The sequence below is a fragment of the Staurois parvus genome, unplaced genomic scaffold (genome assembly GCF_062004578.1).
Source record: "Staurois parvus isolate SC_StPar_1 unplaced genomic scaffold, SC_StPar_1.0 ptg000748l, whole genome shotgun sequence".
Classification (NCBI taxonomy): domain Eukaryota; kingdom Metazoa; phylum Chordata; class Amphibia; order Anura; family Ranidae; genus Staurois; species Staurois parvus.
In genome coordinates, this window is record NW_028318544.1 from 1,458,499 (window position 1) to 1,475,552 (window position 17,054).

The following is a 17,054-nucleotide window of genomic DNA, read 5'->3' on the forward strand; positions in this document are numbered from 1 at the left end:
ACAGGATTTATATAACGCCAACAGTTTGCTCAGCGCTACAATATAACGGGAGACAATACAGGAACAATACAGTTCGATACAAGAGGGAAAGGAGGGTCCTGCTCCTTGGAGCTTACAATCTAGGAGTATGATGATTAGTCACACAGCCATTCGCACTCGAGTGTGTTTTGACATTTTCTAACTTGCACTGGCCTGGGTCACAGACCAGTTGACTCAGTATTTACAAAGTAGTAGAAGAAAAACACATATATGTGTTGCACTGTTGGTGGAAGAACAGTGAAAGGAATCTGGAGCAGCAGATTAACAAATTTTGCATTCAAACTGGCAAAAATGCAAGTGAAACTTTAGCTGTGTTATAACAGGCTTATGGTGAACATTCCATGAAGAAATCAAGTGTTTTTGAATGGCATAGATCAGGGGTGGGCAACTGTGGCCCTCCAGCTGTTGGTGAACTATAAGTCCCATCATGCCTCTGCCTTTGGGAGTCATGCTTGTAACTGTCAGTTTTGCAATGCCTCATGGGACTTGTAGATCTACAACAGCTGGAGGGCCACAGTTGCCCACCCCTGGCATAGATGGTTTAAGGAGGGGTGGGAAGATGTCCACGATGATAGAAGAATTGGGCAACCAAAAACGCAAAGGACAGATGCAAATGCGGACAGAGTGGGAACCCTCGTGCACTCAAATCGAAGATTGAATGTACGAATGATGGAGGAATTGAACATGAACAGGAAAACAGTGCGCCAGATTCTAACGGAGGATTTGGGAATGAAAAATCAGAAGGTCAGAAAAAACATCTTCAAAATTCATCCGATCGTTTGAAGAATGCAGAGGGGTTTGATAGAGTTATTTTGGACTGATTATTATAGGTCACTGCATTTGTACACTGCCTCAATGGCTACAATAATTAAAATCTAACTCTCTACTCTATTATTGATCTACACATCTTCCCTGGGTCAGCTGATAGCTTCCCATGGTTTCCAACACCATTTCTATGTTGATGACACATAAATCTATCTCTCTACTCCTCAGCTCACCCCATCAGTTTCCTCACGTATCACCGATTTACTAACAGACATATCACACTGGATGTCACACCACTTCCTAAAACTCAATCTATCCAAAACTGAGCTCATAATATTTCCTCCCCCATGTGCCTCTTTCCCTGATTTCTTGGTCAGGATCAATAGCACAACTATCAACCGTTCCCTGCATGCCAGGGTGCTAGGGGTAACCCTGCATTCTGAACTATCCTTTCAGGCCCACATCCAATCCCTGTCCAAATAATGCCGCCTCAACCTCCGCAACATCTCCAGAATATGCCCCTTTTTAACCAAAGATACCACAAAGCTCCTAATTCACTCCCTGGTTATCTCTGGCCTTGACTACTGCAACTCCCTCCTCATTGGCTTACTTTTACATTATCTATCTCCCTCCTCCAGTCCATCATGAATACTGCTGCCAGGTTCATCCATTTTACCAACCGTTCAGTGTCTGCTACACCTCTCTGCCAATCACTCCACTGGCATCCACTCGCCCAATGAATACAATTCAAAACAACAACTTACAAAGCCATCCACAACTCTGCCCCCAGCTACATCACCAACCCGGTCTCACAATATCAACCAAACCGTTCTCTTCAAGAGGCACACAAGACTAAAAACTGGGTCTCAAAGTGACCGTGTGTTCTTTTTAAAAGCACTACATGGGCAGCACGAAAGAAAGGTACATGTATGCATGCTGTGCATACAGAGATGCAACCCAGAGCACACTACATAAATACCAACCGGCTGCTGTGGTCTAAAGCTCAAAGAGCCCGCTCAGAGAGAAATGCCCACTATCAAAGCGGCTGATTCCTTGCTAGCTGTGGTGCCAGGTGGCTGTATGCCAAGGAGAGGTACCCTGTCCAATACTGCAGCTAGCTTCACAGTTGGGAAGATGAGAGAAAGTGCTACATGTACTTTGTCGCAAGATGGACTGAACAATGTAAAAAAAGATATTGAAAATTCTTCTTTAGTTACAAAAACATTACGCATCCCCTTTAAGTTCAATTTCGATTTCATACATTCTGTATTCCTAATAATTATGCATAGAAGTATATTGCTGATAGGAAAGGAGAACTGCAAGATGTGCTCCTGGGACAAAGGAAAATAATTACCTTAGCTTTCTGGCAGTAATTACATTGTACAAATTAAACTCCATTGTACCTCAGCAGTAGAAACCGTTATTACAGCAAAGTGATAAGGTGTAAATATTGCCATAGTACCAGAATATCACATCACGCAAGCAGAGCCTGTCACCTAACAAGACACTTTTTTTTTCCTCCAACCGAGACGTGATTATATTGAAATCATACATTGAAGGTACGTGTCATTTTTCAGACTCTGAAATCATCTATTCCTTGTCTGCCTAATATAACAAATAAGGCTAATCTGCACCAACTTAGATACTTCCTTACCTCTCTATCACAGCGGTGGCCAGCTCTGATGCTTACCTCCTTGTGGCACTGCCCTTTTTCCCCATTAATTTTTGTATAGCGAGGTTGGAAATTAGCAGGTGGGAGTGGGAAGTAATTGGGATCAACAGTCGTGGTCCTTTCTGCTACAGTACTAGCCATTTCTATCTGTTATTATTATTATTATAATACAGGAGGCACATATGCAAACTGTTGTAATTCCTACACCGTTCACCTGATTTGGATGTAAATACCCTCAAATTAAAGCTGACAGTCTGCAGTTAAAGCACATCTTGTTCGTTTCATTTCAAATCCATTGTGGTGGTGTATAGAGCCAAAAATGTTAGAATTGTGTCGATGTCCCAATATTTATGGACCTGACTGTATATAGTGCCAACAGTTTGCTCAGCGCTTTACAATATAACAGTAGACAATACAGCAACAATACAGTTCAATACAAAAGGGAAAGGAGGGCCCTGCTCCTTGGAGCTCACAATCTAATATAATACTAGTAGATTCCTATTTGTTACACTACTAGCTATTCCCATCTGTTGCAGTATTAGCCATTTCCATTTGTTACAGAACTAGCTGTTCCCCAACTGCAAAGTAGTGGCTTGGGAGGGAACATTACATTTAAATTTCTGTTCTCTCTTGCATGGGTTCAGTTTAAGATATCAACAGATATTAAAGTATAAGTTAGTGTAAACTTTTATTTTTTTAAGTTCTAGATAGGGTGGAGAGGGGTTAGAACAATGGTCATGTCTGTATTGCTGCCTGTGTCCCTGATAGGGGTTCACCCTAATTGACATGTTTACCGTTACCACTGAAAGTTAAAAAAAATCCCAAATTCTGGTTATTCCCAGAACAAATAAAAGATCTCTACTAACTGTAACTAACTAAATCTTCCAATGGTGAAGACCCTGGTGACAACCAGGGATTTCCCTCACTTTGGAGGGATTGCCTCTCATTTCCTGTTTTGGCTATGGGAAAGGAAGTGAAGGGAAATCTTCCCAATGGGACAAAGATGACAAAAAAAACCCTCCCTTACGCTTTCAAAAATGAAAAAATATTTTACCTGAGTTCTACCTTAAGAGGTGAGTTTGCTGAAACCCAGCACCTCTATAATCAATAAGGAACAATGACCTCTATTCAAGAAAACACAACTCCAAAAAAACTCCCAAGAAAAAAATTCATCAACTTGAGAGCGGCTACTGAGCTTTCAGGGTACGCAGAGGCAATGAGGTTGTCACCTGATCCTGCTATTATGTCAACATTTTAAAATCTCTGTAGAAGCATTTAAGGTCATTGTGGCTCCTCAGCCAAGGGACATTTGGACACGAGAAAAAATACAGGAGATAGAAAGCATAATTGTTCCTGCTATAAAGCGTGGTAAGATCATTTTACCTGTATACTGAAGATGCATGCAATCCTTATTGCACAGCGAATACCCTCCAAACAGAGAGAAGCCACTTCTGTGTCATCACAGTCTTGCAAACCTACGCTGAACGCTGCCAGAAATGGAGTCCATGCCAACTGCAGAGAAAGTGTGCACAATAATCAATGTCACAATGTTCCTGAGCAACTTTTTTTCATATTTTTCAATTTATCAATTCAACAAATCATAGTGTGTACATCCAGCTCAGACATGAACTATAAGGCACACAAGTGACCCACTTTGGTTGAATCAAAATTTGAGCATTAGAGAGATTGATCTTACATTAGAGTGGTGGATCTGTACCCAGAAAAAAAAATATCAGAGATAACTTAATGTGCCATCTGAATGGTGTAAGAAAATGTTAAGAAAAAAAAAAAAAAAAAAAAAAAAGTACTGCTATTACTTCTCCTACAAATATCTTAGATGTCACCCAGTGCCTAGATTTTTGAGTCACAGACGTGAAAAAGATAATCAAAAAAGTCTGAACATATACTTGTTCTGGATCAGTGATTCAGAAAATACTGAAGAACTTTCAGAAAAAGAACTTCACAATGGCAGCCTATGTACTTTTCTCATCACAGGTTTTCTTTAAATTAGGAATCCTATAAATGTTCAGCACCCAGTTATATAACCAAAGCCAATACATTCGTCAAAAGATCTCTACTAACTGTATCTGCCTAAACGTGTGCTCCAACAGCTTTGTATGACCAGAGACCACAACACTAGGAAGATGACTGGCTCAGTACCTTGCCGCCCCCCTCCCCCCCCCTTTCCCAGTAAATGTATGGTCTTCAGTGTCTAAGTTATCCTGCAGAGGGAATTAAAAATAACTTTTTGATGTATGTGTGCATTAATGTGTGAAATGTGCTTAATAATGCCTACTTCAAAATAATACATTAAAGAATCTCTAAAGCCTGCCATAGAGGGTTCGAATTTCAACTGGTTCAGCAGGGACCAGAAGAGATTTGAACTATGGGCAGGCTGATTGTATCCAGTTCGATTGTTGTATGACCCCCCCCCCAGGGGAACACAATAACTCAGTGGGAGGGATTCCCCCTTCAACAATGACTGCATTGATGGTGGAATCGGTGGTAACATATAATACCTTTCGGTGTACATGGTAAGGGTGTGCAATGAGCAATGATAATGTGCATAATGTACACGCTCCTAGCATCTAGGCAACCTCCAATTAAAACAGTGCGCTGAAAGGCGATGTAGAGTAGTTTCTATGATTACTGGATATTGCACACTGTTCTAAGCAAAGTCTCACCTTGAACATTGGCCTGACATGCTCCAGATGAGTGGCACTTGTGAATGGAGCCTGGACATGACTCACTGCTTCCATCAAAGCCTTTGCAGTCTTTGCCATTTGCTCCATTTCCAAATTATACAGCAATCTTCTTTGCTTCTCACTGGCCACACCTAAAAGTTATCACAATGGAAGACTAGTAAACACTGCTTTTCAAATTTAAAGGCCTGGCCCGCAAGTAATAGCCCAACTCACGTTCATGACTTTTATTTTAAGCAAAGCACCCCAAAATAAACATTTATATACTGCTACCAAATCTGCCTAAAGCCTCTAGCAACTTCTCTTATTTTTCCAGCACCATGAGTGGGAAAGATGGGCAGCTGCAGGTTGGCTCCGAATTGCAGCATAAACCTCATATGAATGTGGTGTGACCAGGGCATGTGTGTGAACCACAGGGATTGCTTGAACATAGTGCACATGTATGTATTCACTTCTGTAATCACTTGATTGGAGTTTAGCTATGAGGGCTTTGGCCATGCTAAGTTAGGCTACTACGAACACTGCAAAGTAATTTACAAACCTTTTAGCCCTCCCAATCAAGGTCCTGACAGCCAAAGCAATCATTTTTTCCTCTAAACACCAGACTGCAGCCCTGGAATCATTTAGATTCTGCAACAATTTGTTTTTGAATATCTTAACCACTTGCTCTCCTAAGGATTATACCCGCCTTCCTGACCAGGCCATTTTTTTGCGTTAGGGTGCTGCTTTACTTTAACTGACAATTGCACGGTCATGCAACGCTGCACCCAAATTCAATTTATGTCCTTTTTTTCCCACAAATAGAGCTTTCTTTCGGTGGTATTTGATCGCCTGTGTGTTTTTTAAATTTTTGCACTATAAAAAAATAAAAAAAAAAGACCAACAACTTTGAGAAAAAAAAACAATATTTGTGACTTTTTACTATTAAACATGTTCAGTGAAAAAAAATAATTTTGTCATAAATTTAGGCCAAAATCTATTCTGCTACATGTCTCTGCTAAAAAAAAAAATCCCAATATGTGTAAATTAATTGGTTTATGTGAAAGTAATAGCGTTTACAAATAGCAGTATACATGCTGGGATTTTTTGTTTTATTTTTACTAGTAATGGCGGTGATCAGCGACTTATAGCGGGACTTCGGCGGGCATTCTGACACTGGGGGGAACTGCCTTGGCGTCACTGACATCCCCAGTGGCATCAATACAGTGATCAGTGCTAATAAAAAGCACTGACATTGTACTAATGACACTGGGCAGGAAGGGGTTAACATCTGGGGCAATCAAAGGGTTAACTGTGTACTGTTTTACTAGGGGCTGTGTGTTTGTGCTTCACTGCAAGCACACTGTTTTGTATGGCTGTGCTATGCACACCCATGCAAAGCAGTGTGCACGAGCTGACAGGGAGGGGGAACTGATTTGTTTATAAACAGTTCTCCCCTCCTACCAGCCACCAATCCCCCCCCCCCCCCCGTCCCCTGGGAGATGCTTGGAAAACACCGGGCGCCGACCAGTAATCACCGGCCGGGACCCGGTGATTGACAGCTGCTGCTGCGAATGGCAGCACGGGTAGGGCTTGCGTGCGCCCCCTACCTGGAAATGCAAAATAACGTATGTATACACATGATTTTGCACACCACTGCCGCCCTGTACGTCACTGATATCCCCAACTGCTATAGGGCGGCGGGAATGGGATTAACAGACTTTACAATTTAAATTAAGAGAATAGGCTGTCCCACATAAAGCTTCATTTTAATGAGTTATTCACTCACTCGGCTTGGATGATTTAGTGGTGATTGCAAGCTCTTTTGTTTCTTTCATGGAGATTTTCTTTCCAGCAATTTCATTGTAGATAGCAGACAGGTACTCTTCAGGGAGATCTTTGCTGTCATTAATACCTCGATTCATTTTGATGTACTGTTCTTTTGTCATTTTGTTCTTAACCTGAGTTACAAAAAAAACAAAAAACAGTCTATAACAACCTACATGAATTTTTAGTTTTGTGGACTGGTAGCTGGAGAAAGGCATCAGTAACTAACAATTATGAATAACAATGTTATGCACAGTACTATGCATACGTATTTGCCCCATTTTGTTTTTCCCCACCTTGCAGTGTTACAACGTTAAATTTTAAAATGAGTTAATTGGGAATCTTAGTCCACTGACAATCAATACTGTTGAAACCAAAAAACAAACATGATTTACAAATAACCTAAAATTCCTTTATTGCATTAGCTCTCATACCCTGCTTTAAACCCCAAACGAGTTCTGTTCCAAGCAACTGTTTGCGAGAGTCATATAAAAAGTTTTTCGGCATCTACTTGGGTGCAGTTAATGGGTCACACAATCTCAAAATCAACCTGTTTCTGGAAGGCCCAATGCTTGTTGCAACTATCCAATAAAGTTCTGTAGAAGCACTGCTGGGAATGGGTTAGAAAAAAAAATCCCACACTTCTGTTAAAGTTTGGAGACAGCCACCTGCCAAAAGGGGAAGGGCAAGGGCAATAGTCAATGAGGCAACCAAGAGGCCAACTGCAACAACGAAGGAGCCATAGAAATTCACAATAGGAGACTAGCCCTACAGGAAAACTATAACCCAGCCCCTCTACAATGCTGGGCTACATGGAAAAGCAAGAGGAAAGCAAAGGTTGAAATATAAAAGATAAGTGAAAAAAAGGTTCCCTGGACTGAGAAGACTAAAACAGACCTTTCTGGCCTAAGCACAAAACACTATGGGATTGATTTACTAAAACTGCAGAGTGCAAAATCTGTTGCAGCTGTGCATAGGAACCAATCAGCTTCCAGTTTTTTTTTATTAAAGCTTAATTGAACAAGGTGAAGTTAAAAGCCTATTGGCTGCCATGCAGAGCTGCACCAGGTTTTGCACTCTCCAGTTTGATTAAATCAACCCCTATGGCTGGCCATACAATATACAATTTTCTTGAGAATTTTGCTTTAGATTTACCAAAAACCATATAATATGAGGTCAAACCTAAACAACATTTTCAACTGTATTCAGTTAGGAAGGCCCTTGCACTACATAGTTGAAGGTAAATCTAAAGGAAACTGGGCAGAAATTGGACAGAAAATTGTATAGTGTATGGCCAGCCTATGTGTGACAGAAAGCAAAGGATGCTGAACAACAACAACCTTACAGCGAAGCACAGTTGTGGTAGCACTGTGTTAAGGAAATGCTTTAAATAAGAAATGACTGAGAAAATAGATGCATGGACTGAAATATTCTTCAAAAAGCAAGAAACACATGTTTCAGTCCAACTAAAATTAGGCATAAAGTTCACATTCCAGTGGGACAAAGATCCTAAATCAATAGCCATAGCTATATTATTTATAACTTTTTTTTGTAACAAAGAATCTGTTTTAAAACTGCCCAATCAAATCCTAGACCCAGGGCAGGATTTCCATAACTGCAGCCTGAAGGCATTTAATCTTTAGCAACCAAAGGGCCACCCTTCTATGAGGATCACATCTTTTACACAGAACATTGGCCGTAACCAGTCTTATAATATTATGACAATGCATAAATAATCTATATCTGAGATGACTTGATTTCAACTGATAAATACTGTATTTTTGATAACAATCTTGAGAAAAGCTGCCTTTTTGCCTCTGCTGTCTACAAGCACAAGTTTACCATGCCTAATTGTAAATCAACCCTGTCTAGACCTTAATCAAGCTGTAGAATTGGAGACAAGACTTGACATATGCTATTCACCAAATGGTTCTTGCTCAAACTGACATGACCTGAGTTAGAGGAATTTGCTAAGAAGACTGGGTGAAGAAAGCCAGGCATTAAAAAATCTCAGTTCAAATCCCAGATAAGCTCCAATTTCGATTCCAAGTTGTAACGCTACAAAATGTGAAGATATTCAAGGATAAAGAACATTTATTAAAAACACTATGTATAAATTTGAGAGTTTTTAGTAGTTCAAAGGATACGTTCACCTTCTGAAAAAAAATACATGCACATTTTTGCAGGTACAAAAATGTGCATTATATTTTTTCTAAGGAGCCTGCAGTGCATTACACCTGCGATGAGCAGATTGCGGGTGCAATCTCAGGCTCCTGCAGACTCTCAGCATAGCTGTTGTCTGAACCTTGTACGAGATGGAAGTTACCTGAGAGCAGGAAGAGTCAATGAACTACCAGAGCGCTCACCAATGCCCTCGTAGTTCATTGAGAACTACAAGCAGTCTGTGAATGAATGATGTGGCAGTACTGGCGGTTTCCCGCACGGGTTTGTTTCTTTCAAATAGTGAAAGTGGGTGCGGGGAGAAGATTCCCCTTCTGGGGAGGGGGGAAGAGGCTGCAGATACTGGGACATGTTACATGTTCCACCCTAAAAATGGGTAAAACATGTAACATGCTCCAAAGACGAACTTACCCTTTAACAAAAAAAAAAAATGAAGATTCCTACACATGTCCTGTCTAAGAACTCTACTGAAGATTACAGTCAACTGTGAAAACCAGTTCTGACTTTGCACTTTATAATCCACTGTCTCTATCAAAATTCACTTAAACCTCTCCCATTCTCTAACTCCTTACCCCAATCTGTCTGGATATCTTCTACTCTGTCCACTTTTAGACACTCCCTGAAAACATATCTTGTCAAGGAAGCTTTTCCTGCCTTCAGCTAACAACTGAATCTTTTATTTCTCCCATCGGTTCATCCTTCACAGTTATGACCTTTTTTCCACTTGCCCTTCCCTATTAGATTGTAAGCCCCCAAGAGAAGGGCCCAACTAACCCTCTTTAATGAACTGTATTGTTGCTGTATTCTAGCATAAAACAAGTATTTATTTATTTCAGGTACTTATATAGCGCTGTCAATTTACACAGTGCTTTACATATATATTGTACATTTGCATCAGTCCCTAACCCTCAAGGGGTGTACAATCTAAGGTCCTTAACTTACATTCATACACATACTATGGACAATTTATACAGGATCCAATTAACCTACCTGCATGTCTTTGGAGTGTGGGAGGAAACCGGAATACCCGGAGGAAACCTACGCAGGCACAGGGAGAACATGCATACTCCAGGCAGGTTGTGCCGTGGTCGGGATTCGAACCAATGACCCTAGTACTGCCAGGCGGAAGTGCTAACCACTAAGCCACTGTATTGGTGGTATAAACCATTCAATCCCTCATCAAAAAAAGCTTTCGGGTGCCCGATCCACAGTTGCTCAGCTGTAAGCAATACTCCATGTAGGACTAAAGCCATGTAGGCTGAAATGCGTCAACTCACTGTATCAGTAAGTGTACACTGTGGCTTTCAAAATAAATGCAAGATTTTAGGAGTAATAGCAGTTGTGCAGATCATCCTAACGGAGTATTGTTACTGTACTGTCTCCCTTTATACTATAAATCCTGTATAATAATAAGAATAATAATGCTGTTTTCTACAAAACTGGCATCCAGAAATGCAGGAGGTAAAATTCTTGGTCATGCTGTAACTGCAACCTTGAACTCAAACTAAGGATATGCAGGTAACTAATAATTCTATTCAACATACCTGAGGGCTATGTAGATCTGTTGTCAACATGATAATTGAATAGGCCAAAACATAGGCAGTGTCTGCACTGGCAAACAAGGTTTGTCTGAAAAATATAAAATGACAGATTAGCATGACATGGGAGTGAATTAGTTAAAAGAGTTAGGCGCTTTCCTGACCTGATGCTAGGGCTATAAAAAACAAAAAAAAAAACAAATAAAACAAAAAGCATTACTGTTTTCCCTGACAGAACATGTTTTCTCTGCCACCTCTAGCAGCACTAAAATCAGTCCCTATCTAATGCAGGCCATAGACGGGGAGAACACCGGCCATTTTTTTTCCCGAAAAATGAAAAATCGGTCGTTCAATCAGCCGACGTTACCACCATTGGTAAAAAAAAAAAGTCGGCTGATTTTCGTCCCGTCTAAGGCCGGCAATTATATAGAATATGCAGAAGAAGAAATAGAATATGCAGAAGAGGGAGAAATAGTTGCAACATTGTATCTATTGGTATCCATTTCGGATACAGATGTTTCTATTCGGATACAAATAGATACAATGTTGCTATACTTTTAACTACCTGCCGACCGCAGATAGCCGAATGACGGCTTCACTGCGGCCGGCCAGTTCTGAGTGGACATCATATGACGTCCCCCCAGAAAGAACTCTCCTGCGTGCCCCAGGGGGCGCGCACCCGGCGATCTCCTACGGACACAGCTGATCACGTGATGTGGTAAAAGGCCAATCACAGCGGCCTTTTACTACCTGATCAGCGGTGTCCAATGACACGCTGATCAGAGGGAAATGCAAGTGCCGGTTCTCGGCTGCACTTTCCTGACGCTGTCAGATCGTGAGGAAAGTACTGCCGAGAACCGGCAGTTGTCAGAGCGGGGATCGGCACCGATCATCAGGGCACTGATGATCAGTGCCCTGATGATCGGTGCCCAGCAGTGCCACCCGCAAGTTCCGCCCACCTGTGCCCAGCAGTGCGCCCACTAGCTCCGCCCACCTGTGCCCAGCAGTGCACCCACCTGTGCCCAGCAGTGCACCCACCTGTGCCACTCTGCAGTGCCACCTACCTGTGCCCAGAAGTGCCACCTACATGTGCCCAGCAGTGCCACCCACCTGTGCCCAGCAGTGCCACCCACCTGTGCCCACCCACCAGTGCTGCCCACCAGTGCAGCCCAGCAGTGCTGCCAGTCAGTGCCACCAGTCAGTGCCCAGGGGTTGTGCCAGTCAGTGCCGCCAGTCAGTGCCCAGCAGTGATGCCAGTCAGTGCCGTCTATCAGTACCCATCATCAGTGTCACCTACCAGTGCCACCTATCAGTGCTGCATATTAGTGCCGCCTATCCGTGCCACCTCATTAGTACTGCCTATCAGTGCCCTTTAGTGCTGCCTATCAGTGCCCATCAGTGCTGCCTCATCAACGCACATCAGTGAAGGAGAAAAAATGCCTGTTTGAAAAAAAAAAAAAGTTTGTTTCTATTATAAAATTTTTCAAATTTTTTGCACTTTTTTATTTATAGCGCAAAAAGTAAAGCGCCCCGTGGCATTAAATACCACCAAAAGAAAGCTCTATTTGTGAGAAAAAAATGATCAAAATTTCATATGGGTACAATGTTGCATGACCGTGCAATTGTCAATCAAAGTGCGGCAGCGCTGAAAGCTGAAAATTGGCCTGGTAAATAAGGGGGTATAAGTGCCTGTTAGGCAAGTGGTTAAATGTCAAATATAACATCGGACTGAATTTTTTTTTTCTTCTTCTTCTTATTCATATTCTATTTATTCTTTTTCTTCATTTTCTTCATATTCTATTTCTTCTTTTCTTCTTCTTATACATATTCTATTTCTTCTTCTTCTTTATATTCTATTTCTTCTTTTTATTCATATTATTTATTCTATTTCTTCTTTTTATTCATATTCTATTTCTTCTTCTCATTCATATTCTCTTTTTTTTACTTTTCTTGTTTTCCTCCTTCTTTCATGTCACTGCTCATGCGCATTTTTTAAAATCGGAAAAAGATCGGCAGATTTGTCCATCATTGCTGCGAAAATCGGCAGAACGACAAATTTGGCTGATTATTTTCCAGCAGGACCGATAATACAAAAGGGCAAAAATCACTAAAAACGGCCGACCGATTACCGCACTAACGATCCGAAAATCGGATGATTTTTTTTTTCCGGCCGTTTTTCATCCCATCTATGGCCCGTATAAGGCTGATCCAGAAAATAAGCACAATCCCCCCTGTGGTCAGCTTGCATGTATGATCAATGTGAAATTAGTATTCCTAAATGGTTTTGGAAGTAGCAGAGAATTTAGAAAGCTTATCTCCTGACATTCCCAAAGCAGCTCATATATTAGGTTTTTTTTTTTTCGTTCAACCATTAGGTTGAAAGCAAAACAAGAAAACAAACAAACAAAAAATAAAAACAGAATTCCCTTATCCATACATTAGATAGGGAATCCTTCCTGCTGAGCTATTGTATTCTGACAGCGGGGAATACACGGATCAGTGTTGCAGGCTATAGCCTGCAGTGCCAATTGAGCGGGGGAAAATCCAGTAGGGCAGTTGTACAGAAGTCAAATGGTAAGGGGGGAGGGGGTTCCAACCAGGCCACTCACAAAGCGAATTTTAGTGGATTCACACATGTGCGGTGCGAATTGAAGCTCCGTTTTTACAGCTAAGTGACATAGTACTTGTTCAGCGGTTCATCAGGGTCCAGGTCAGGTTTACATCAGGGTCCAGGTCAGGTTTACATCAGGGTCCAGGTCAGGTTTACATCAGGGTCCAGGTCAGGTTTACATCAGGGTCCAGGTCAGGTTTACATCAGGGTCCAGGTCAGGTTTACATCAGGGTCCAGGTCAGGTTTACATCAGGGTCCAGGTCAGGTTTACATCAGGGTCCAGGTCAGGTTTACATCAGGGTCCAGGTCAGGTTTACATCAGGGTCCAGGTCAGGTTTACATCAGGGTCCAGGTCAGGTTTACATCAGGGTCCAGGTCAGGTTTACATCAGGGTCCAGGTCAGGTTTACATCAGGGTCCAGGTCAGGTTTACATCAGGGTCCAGGTCAGGTTTACATCAGGGTCCAGGTCAGGTTTACATCAGGGTCCAGGTCAGGTTTACATCAGGGTCCAGGTCAGGTTTACATCAGGGTCCAGGTCAGGTTTACATCAGGGTCCAGGTCAGGTTTACATCAGGGTCCAGGTCAGGTTTACATCAGGGTCCAGGTCAGGTTTACATCAGGGTCCAGGTCAGGTTTACATCAGGGTCCAGGTCAGGTTTACATCAGGGTCCAGGTCAGGTTTACATCAGGATCCAGGTCAGGTTTACATCAGGATCCAGGTCAGGTTTACATCAGGATCCAGGTCAGGTTTACATCAGCATCCAGGCCTGGTTTACATCAGGATCCAGGTCAGGTTTACATCAGGATCCAGGTCAGGATCAAGGTCAGGTTTACATCAGGGTCAGGTCAGGTTTACATGAGGATCATAAAACCTGAAATCATGTTCACAAACTCATGACATGTGCGATTCAGAAGCGGTTCCCATAGAAGTCAATGAGTCTGTAATCCGCACCTGAACTGGACCATACTGCTCAGAAAACGGACAGGACTCTTTTTCAAGCCGCACTGCCAGTGCACCAGATGTAAGTGAACAGGCACCATAGGAAGCAGTGTTTATTTCACATGTCATGCGAATTGGATGCGGTTCAAACCACATCAAATTCACATATATTTGAACCGGATCTAAGTGCGCTGCCAAAGACAAGATTCCAGCCTTTGCTTAATTGTAGTAATGGATTCGCTTCCCCTATATAGACATCTGTTTGCCTAAGTTTTCCAAAGTGTGTATATATAAAAGGTCAAATCACTGGGGCACACCTAGTTTTGTGCCAATTTTTTTAAATAACAAATCCACAGAGATGTGATACTTTGAGGGAAGCTTTTCTTTTCATAGAGTGCAAAAATGCAGTGCATTCACAGATATTTAAATAGAGATGACTTTGGAGAAAAACGGATGCACATTTTCCCCCTTCCAATGGGTCTTTGGACCATATAAAAATGCACAACACTGTCTCAGATTAAATTCAACAGAGAAACAGTAATATAAGCAAAACTAAATTCTAAAGAACCCTTCATTCACAATGTTTCCAGCAGCCATATGCAGTGAGGTTTCCTCTGAAGTCTATCTTCCATCCTTTCACTCATTTGTCTATGGTGGCATTCATTGTGTCGCAGATAAGTCATCCTTGCTTTCAAGATCACATATGTAAATCTTTCTCATACTTCTAAACACAGGCAAGTTAACCAAGGTAGTTTGATCTAACCACATTTCATGCTAGGAAACCAAGAGAGTTCTGTAATACACACCCTTGATTACACTCTAAATATCGAGCAGCAAACTTCTCCATCAAACGGTCAATTTTCTGAGCTTCACCAGGAAGACGGAATCCTTCCAAGAACATTCGGAGGGCAGACACAAAGTCTTTCCCTAAAAAGTCATGTTGATCAACATAGGCATACATCACTTCTTTATTAAACCTATCATTGTCTCCTAGGAATTCTCCAACCTGAGTCTGTAAAAAAAACAAAAATCAGCGTTTTTTTGTAATGACCATATTATAGTTGACAATGAATAACGGAAAATTTTCTGCTAGGCGTTTATGATGTTTATGTCCCCGTTGGGGATATTTTCTTTCACTTCAGGAGTGGTAACAAGAATAGAGAATAACAAATATTTCTTTTTTTTGGGAAAGGAGTTTAACCTCTGTCCAGTGTAATCTGCTGTCCCCTAACGTTTTGTTTGGTCCTCAGAACAAGAAGCGAGAAAATCTCCACTAAAGGGGCATTAACTGCAATAAAAACTTGGCACCTTCTACACTTTGTCCAAAAGTAAACAGAAAAGGTTTTGGCTACAGTTCCTCTTTAGGGAATTCTTTTGTGTGTGTGAATACAATACACTAACACTATTCACCTACTGCTGCTGTACTTGGAGCTGACATCTTTAACACCTGCCCTGTGGATCCACACCTACCGGAAGTACTGGGAACCACCAGCACAGCCAAGGACAGTGCATTGGAGACCTGCCTGCAGTGGGACCAGCCAGGAGTTGCACAGCGCTTGACACCAGTTTGACAAGCGCTCATTTGACTACTACTATTGTGGGTCACCAATTTTGTGGAAATATATTATTTGCTGCACTTAGATGGCGCTGCTTCTCTCCTTTTTATGGTTCGCACAGAGTCTCTTCTAGCTCTTTTTCAATCGACTGCCACTGAGTCAAACATTGTTGGATTATCCCTTAACCACCTTTGGACTTTAAGGACTTTACTTGTGTGGTTAATATATTAGCTGTCAAAAAATACATCTGGTCTTTTTTCCTCTTAGTGCGCCAAATATTTCTCTTGATCTTGCAATATTCTATGGTAGCTTGTGCTACGTACAGTAAGCGGTGCTCTGTTCTGGCAGCAGTACCAGAGACTTCCCCCCTACTGCTGGAAATGAACTCCACCATTTAGGAGAAGCCTTGTACTTTCTCAGTGAATGCAAGGCTCCTTCTGATTGGCAAAAGGTGGAAAATTGTGATTGGCCCATCTCTCCTCCTTGGCCACCCAGAGAAAGCTTTGTATTCACTGAAAACAATACATTGTTTCTCCTAAATAGTAGAAGTGTGGTACAACTGACTCTCTCTCCATCTAATAGAGGGGAAGTCTTTGGTACTGCTACCAACAGAGCTCCATTTACTGTACATAGCACAAACTACTATAACAGTGGTCTCCAAACTGTGGCCCTTTGCTTGCTTTAGTCTGGCCCTTGGCGCACTATTCCACCAACTGACGCCAATGATGGAGCAACATTCCCCCTACTGACACCATCAATGGGGTGCTATTCTTCTCAATAATATCAACAATGGAGCACTATTCTTCCTTCTGACACCAAAGATGGGGCACTGTTCCTCCCACTGACACCAATGATGGGGCCCTATTCTTCCCACCGACACCAATGAAAGAGCACTATTCCTCCCACTGACACCAATGATAGGGCACTATTCCTCTCACTGATACCAATGAAGGGGCACTATTCCTCCCACTGATACCAATGATGGGGCACTAATTCTTCCACTGATACCAATGAAGGGGCACTAATTCTTCCTCTGATACCAATGATGGGGCACTATTCCTCCCACTGACACCAATGATAGGGCACTATTCCTCCCACTGATACCAATGATGGGGCACTAATCCTCCCATTGATACCAATGATGGAATACTATACTATACCCTCCACTGACACCAATGATGGGGTACTATACCTCCCACTGACACCAATGATGGGGCACTATACCTCCCACTGACACCAGTGA

The 17,054-nt window shown here is 41.9% G+C and overlaps 1 protein-coding gene across 1 annotated transcript in view; it reads right to left on the bottom strand.

Annotated features, from left to right (window-relative positions):
* Positions 1–17,054, bottom strand: part of ARFGEF1 (ARF guanine nucleotide exchange factor 1) — a 265,875-nt gene that overhangs the window by 60,130 nt on the left and 188,691 nt on the right. The window contains exons 16-20 of the mRNA XM_089654279.1: positions 15,062–15,267; positions 10,710–10,794; positions 6,947–7,118; positions 5,161–5,312; positions 3,860–3,988 (exon numbers count right to left, since the gene is read on the bottom strand). Of these exons, the coding sequence (XP_089510405.1) occupies positions 3,860–3,988; positions 5,161–5,312; positions 6,947–7,118; positions 10,710–10,794; positions 15,062–15,267 (744 nt within the window). The remainder of the gene's footprint in view (positions 1–3,859; positions 3,989–5,160; positions 5,313–6,946; positions 7,119–10,709; positions 10,795–15,061; positions 15,268–17,054) is intronic.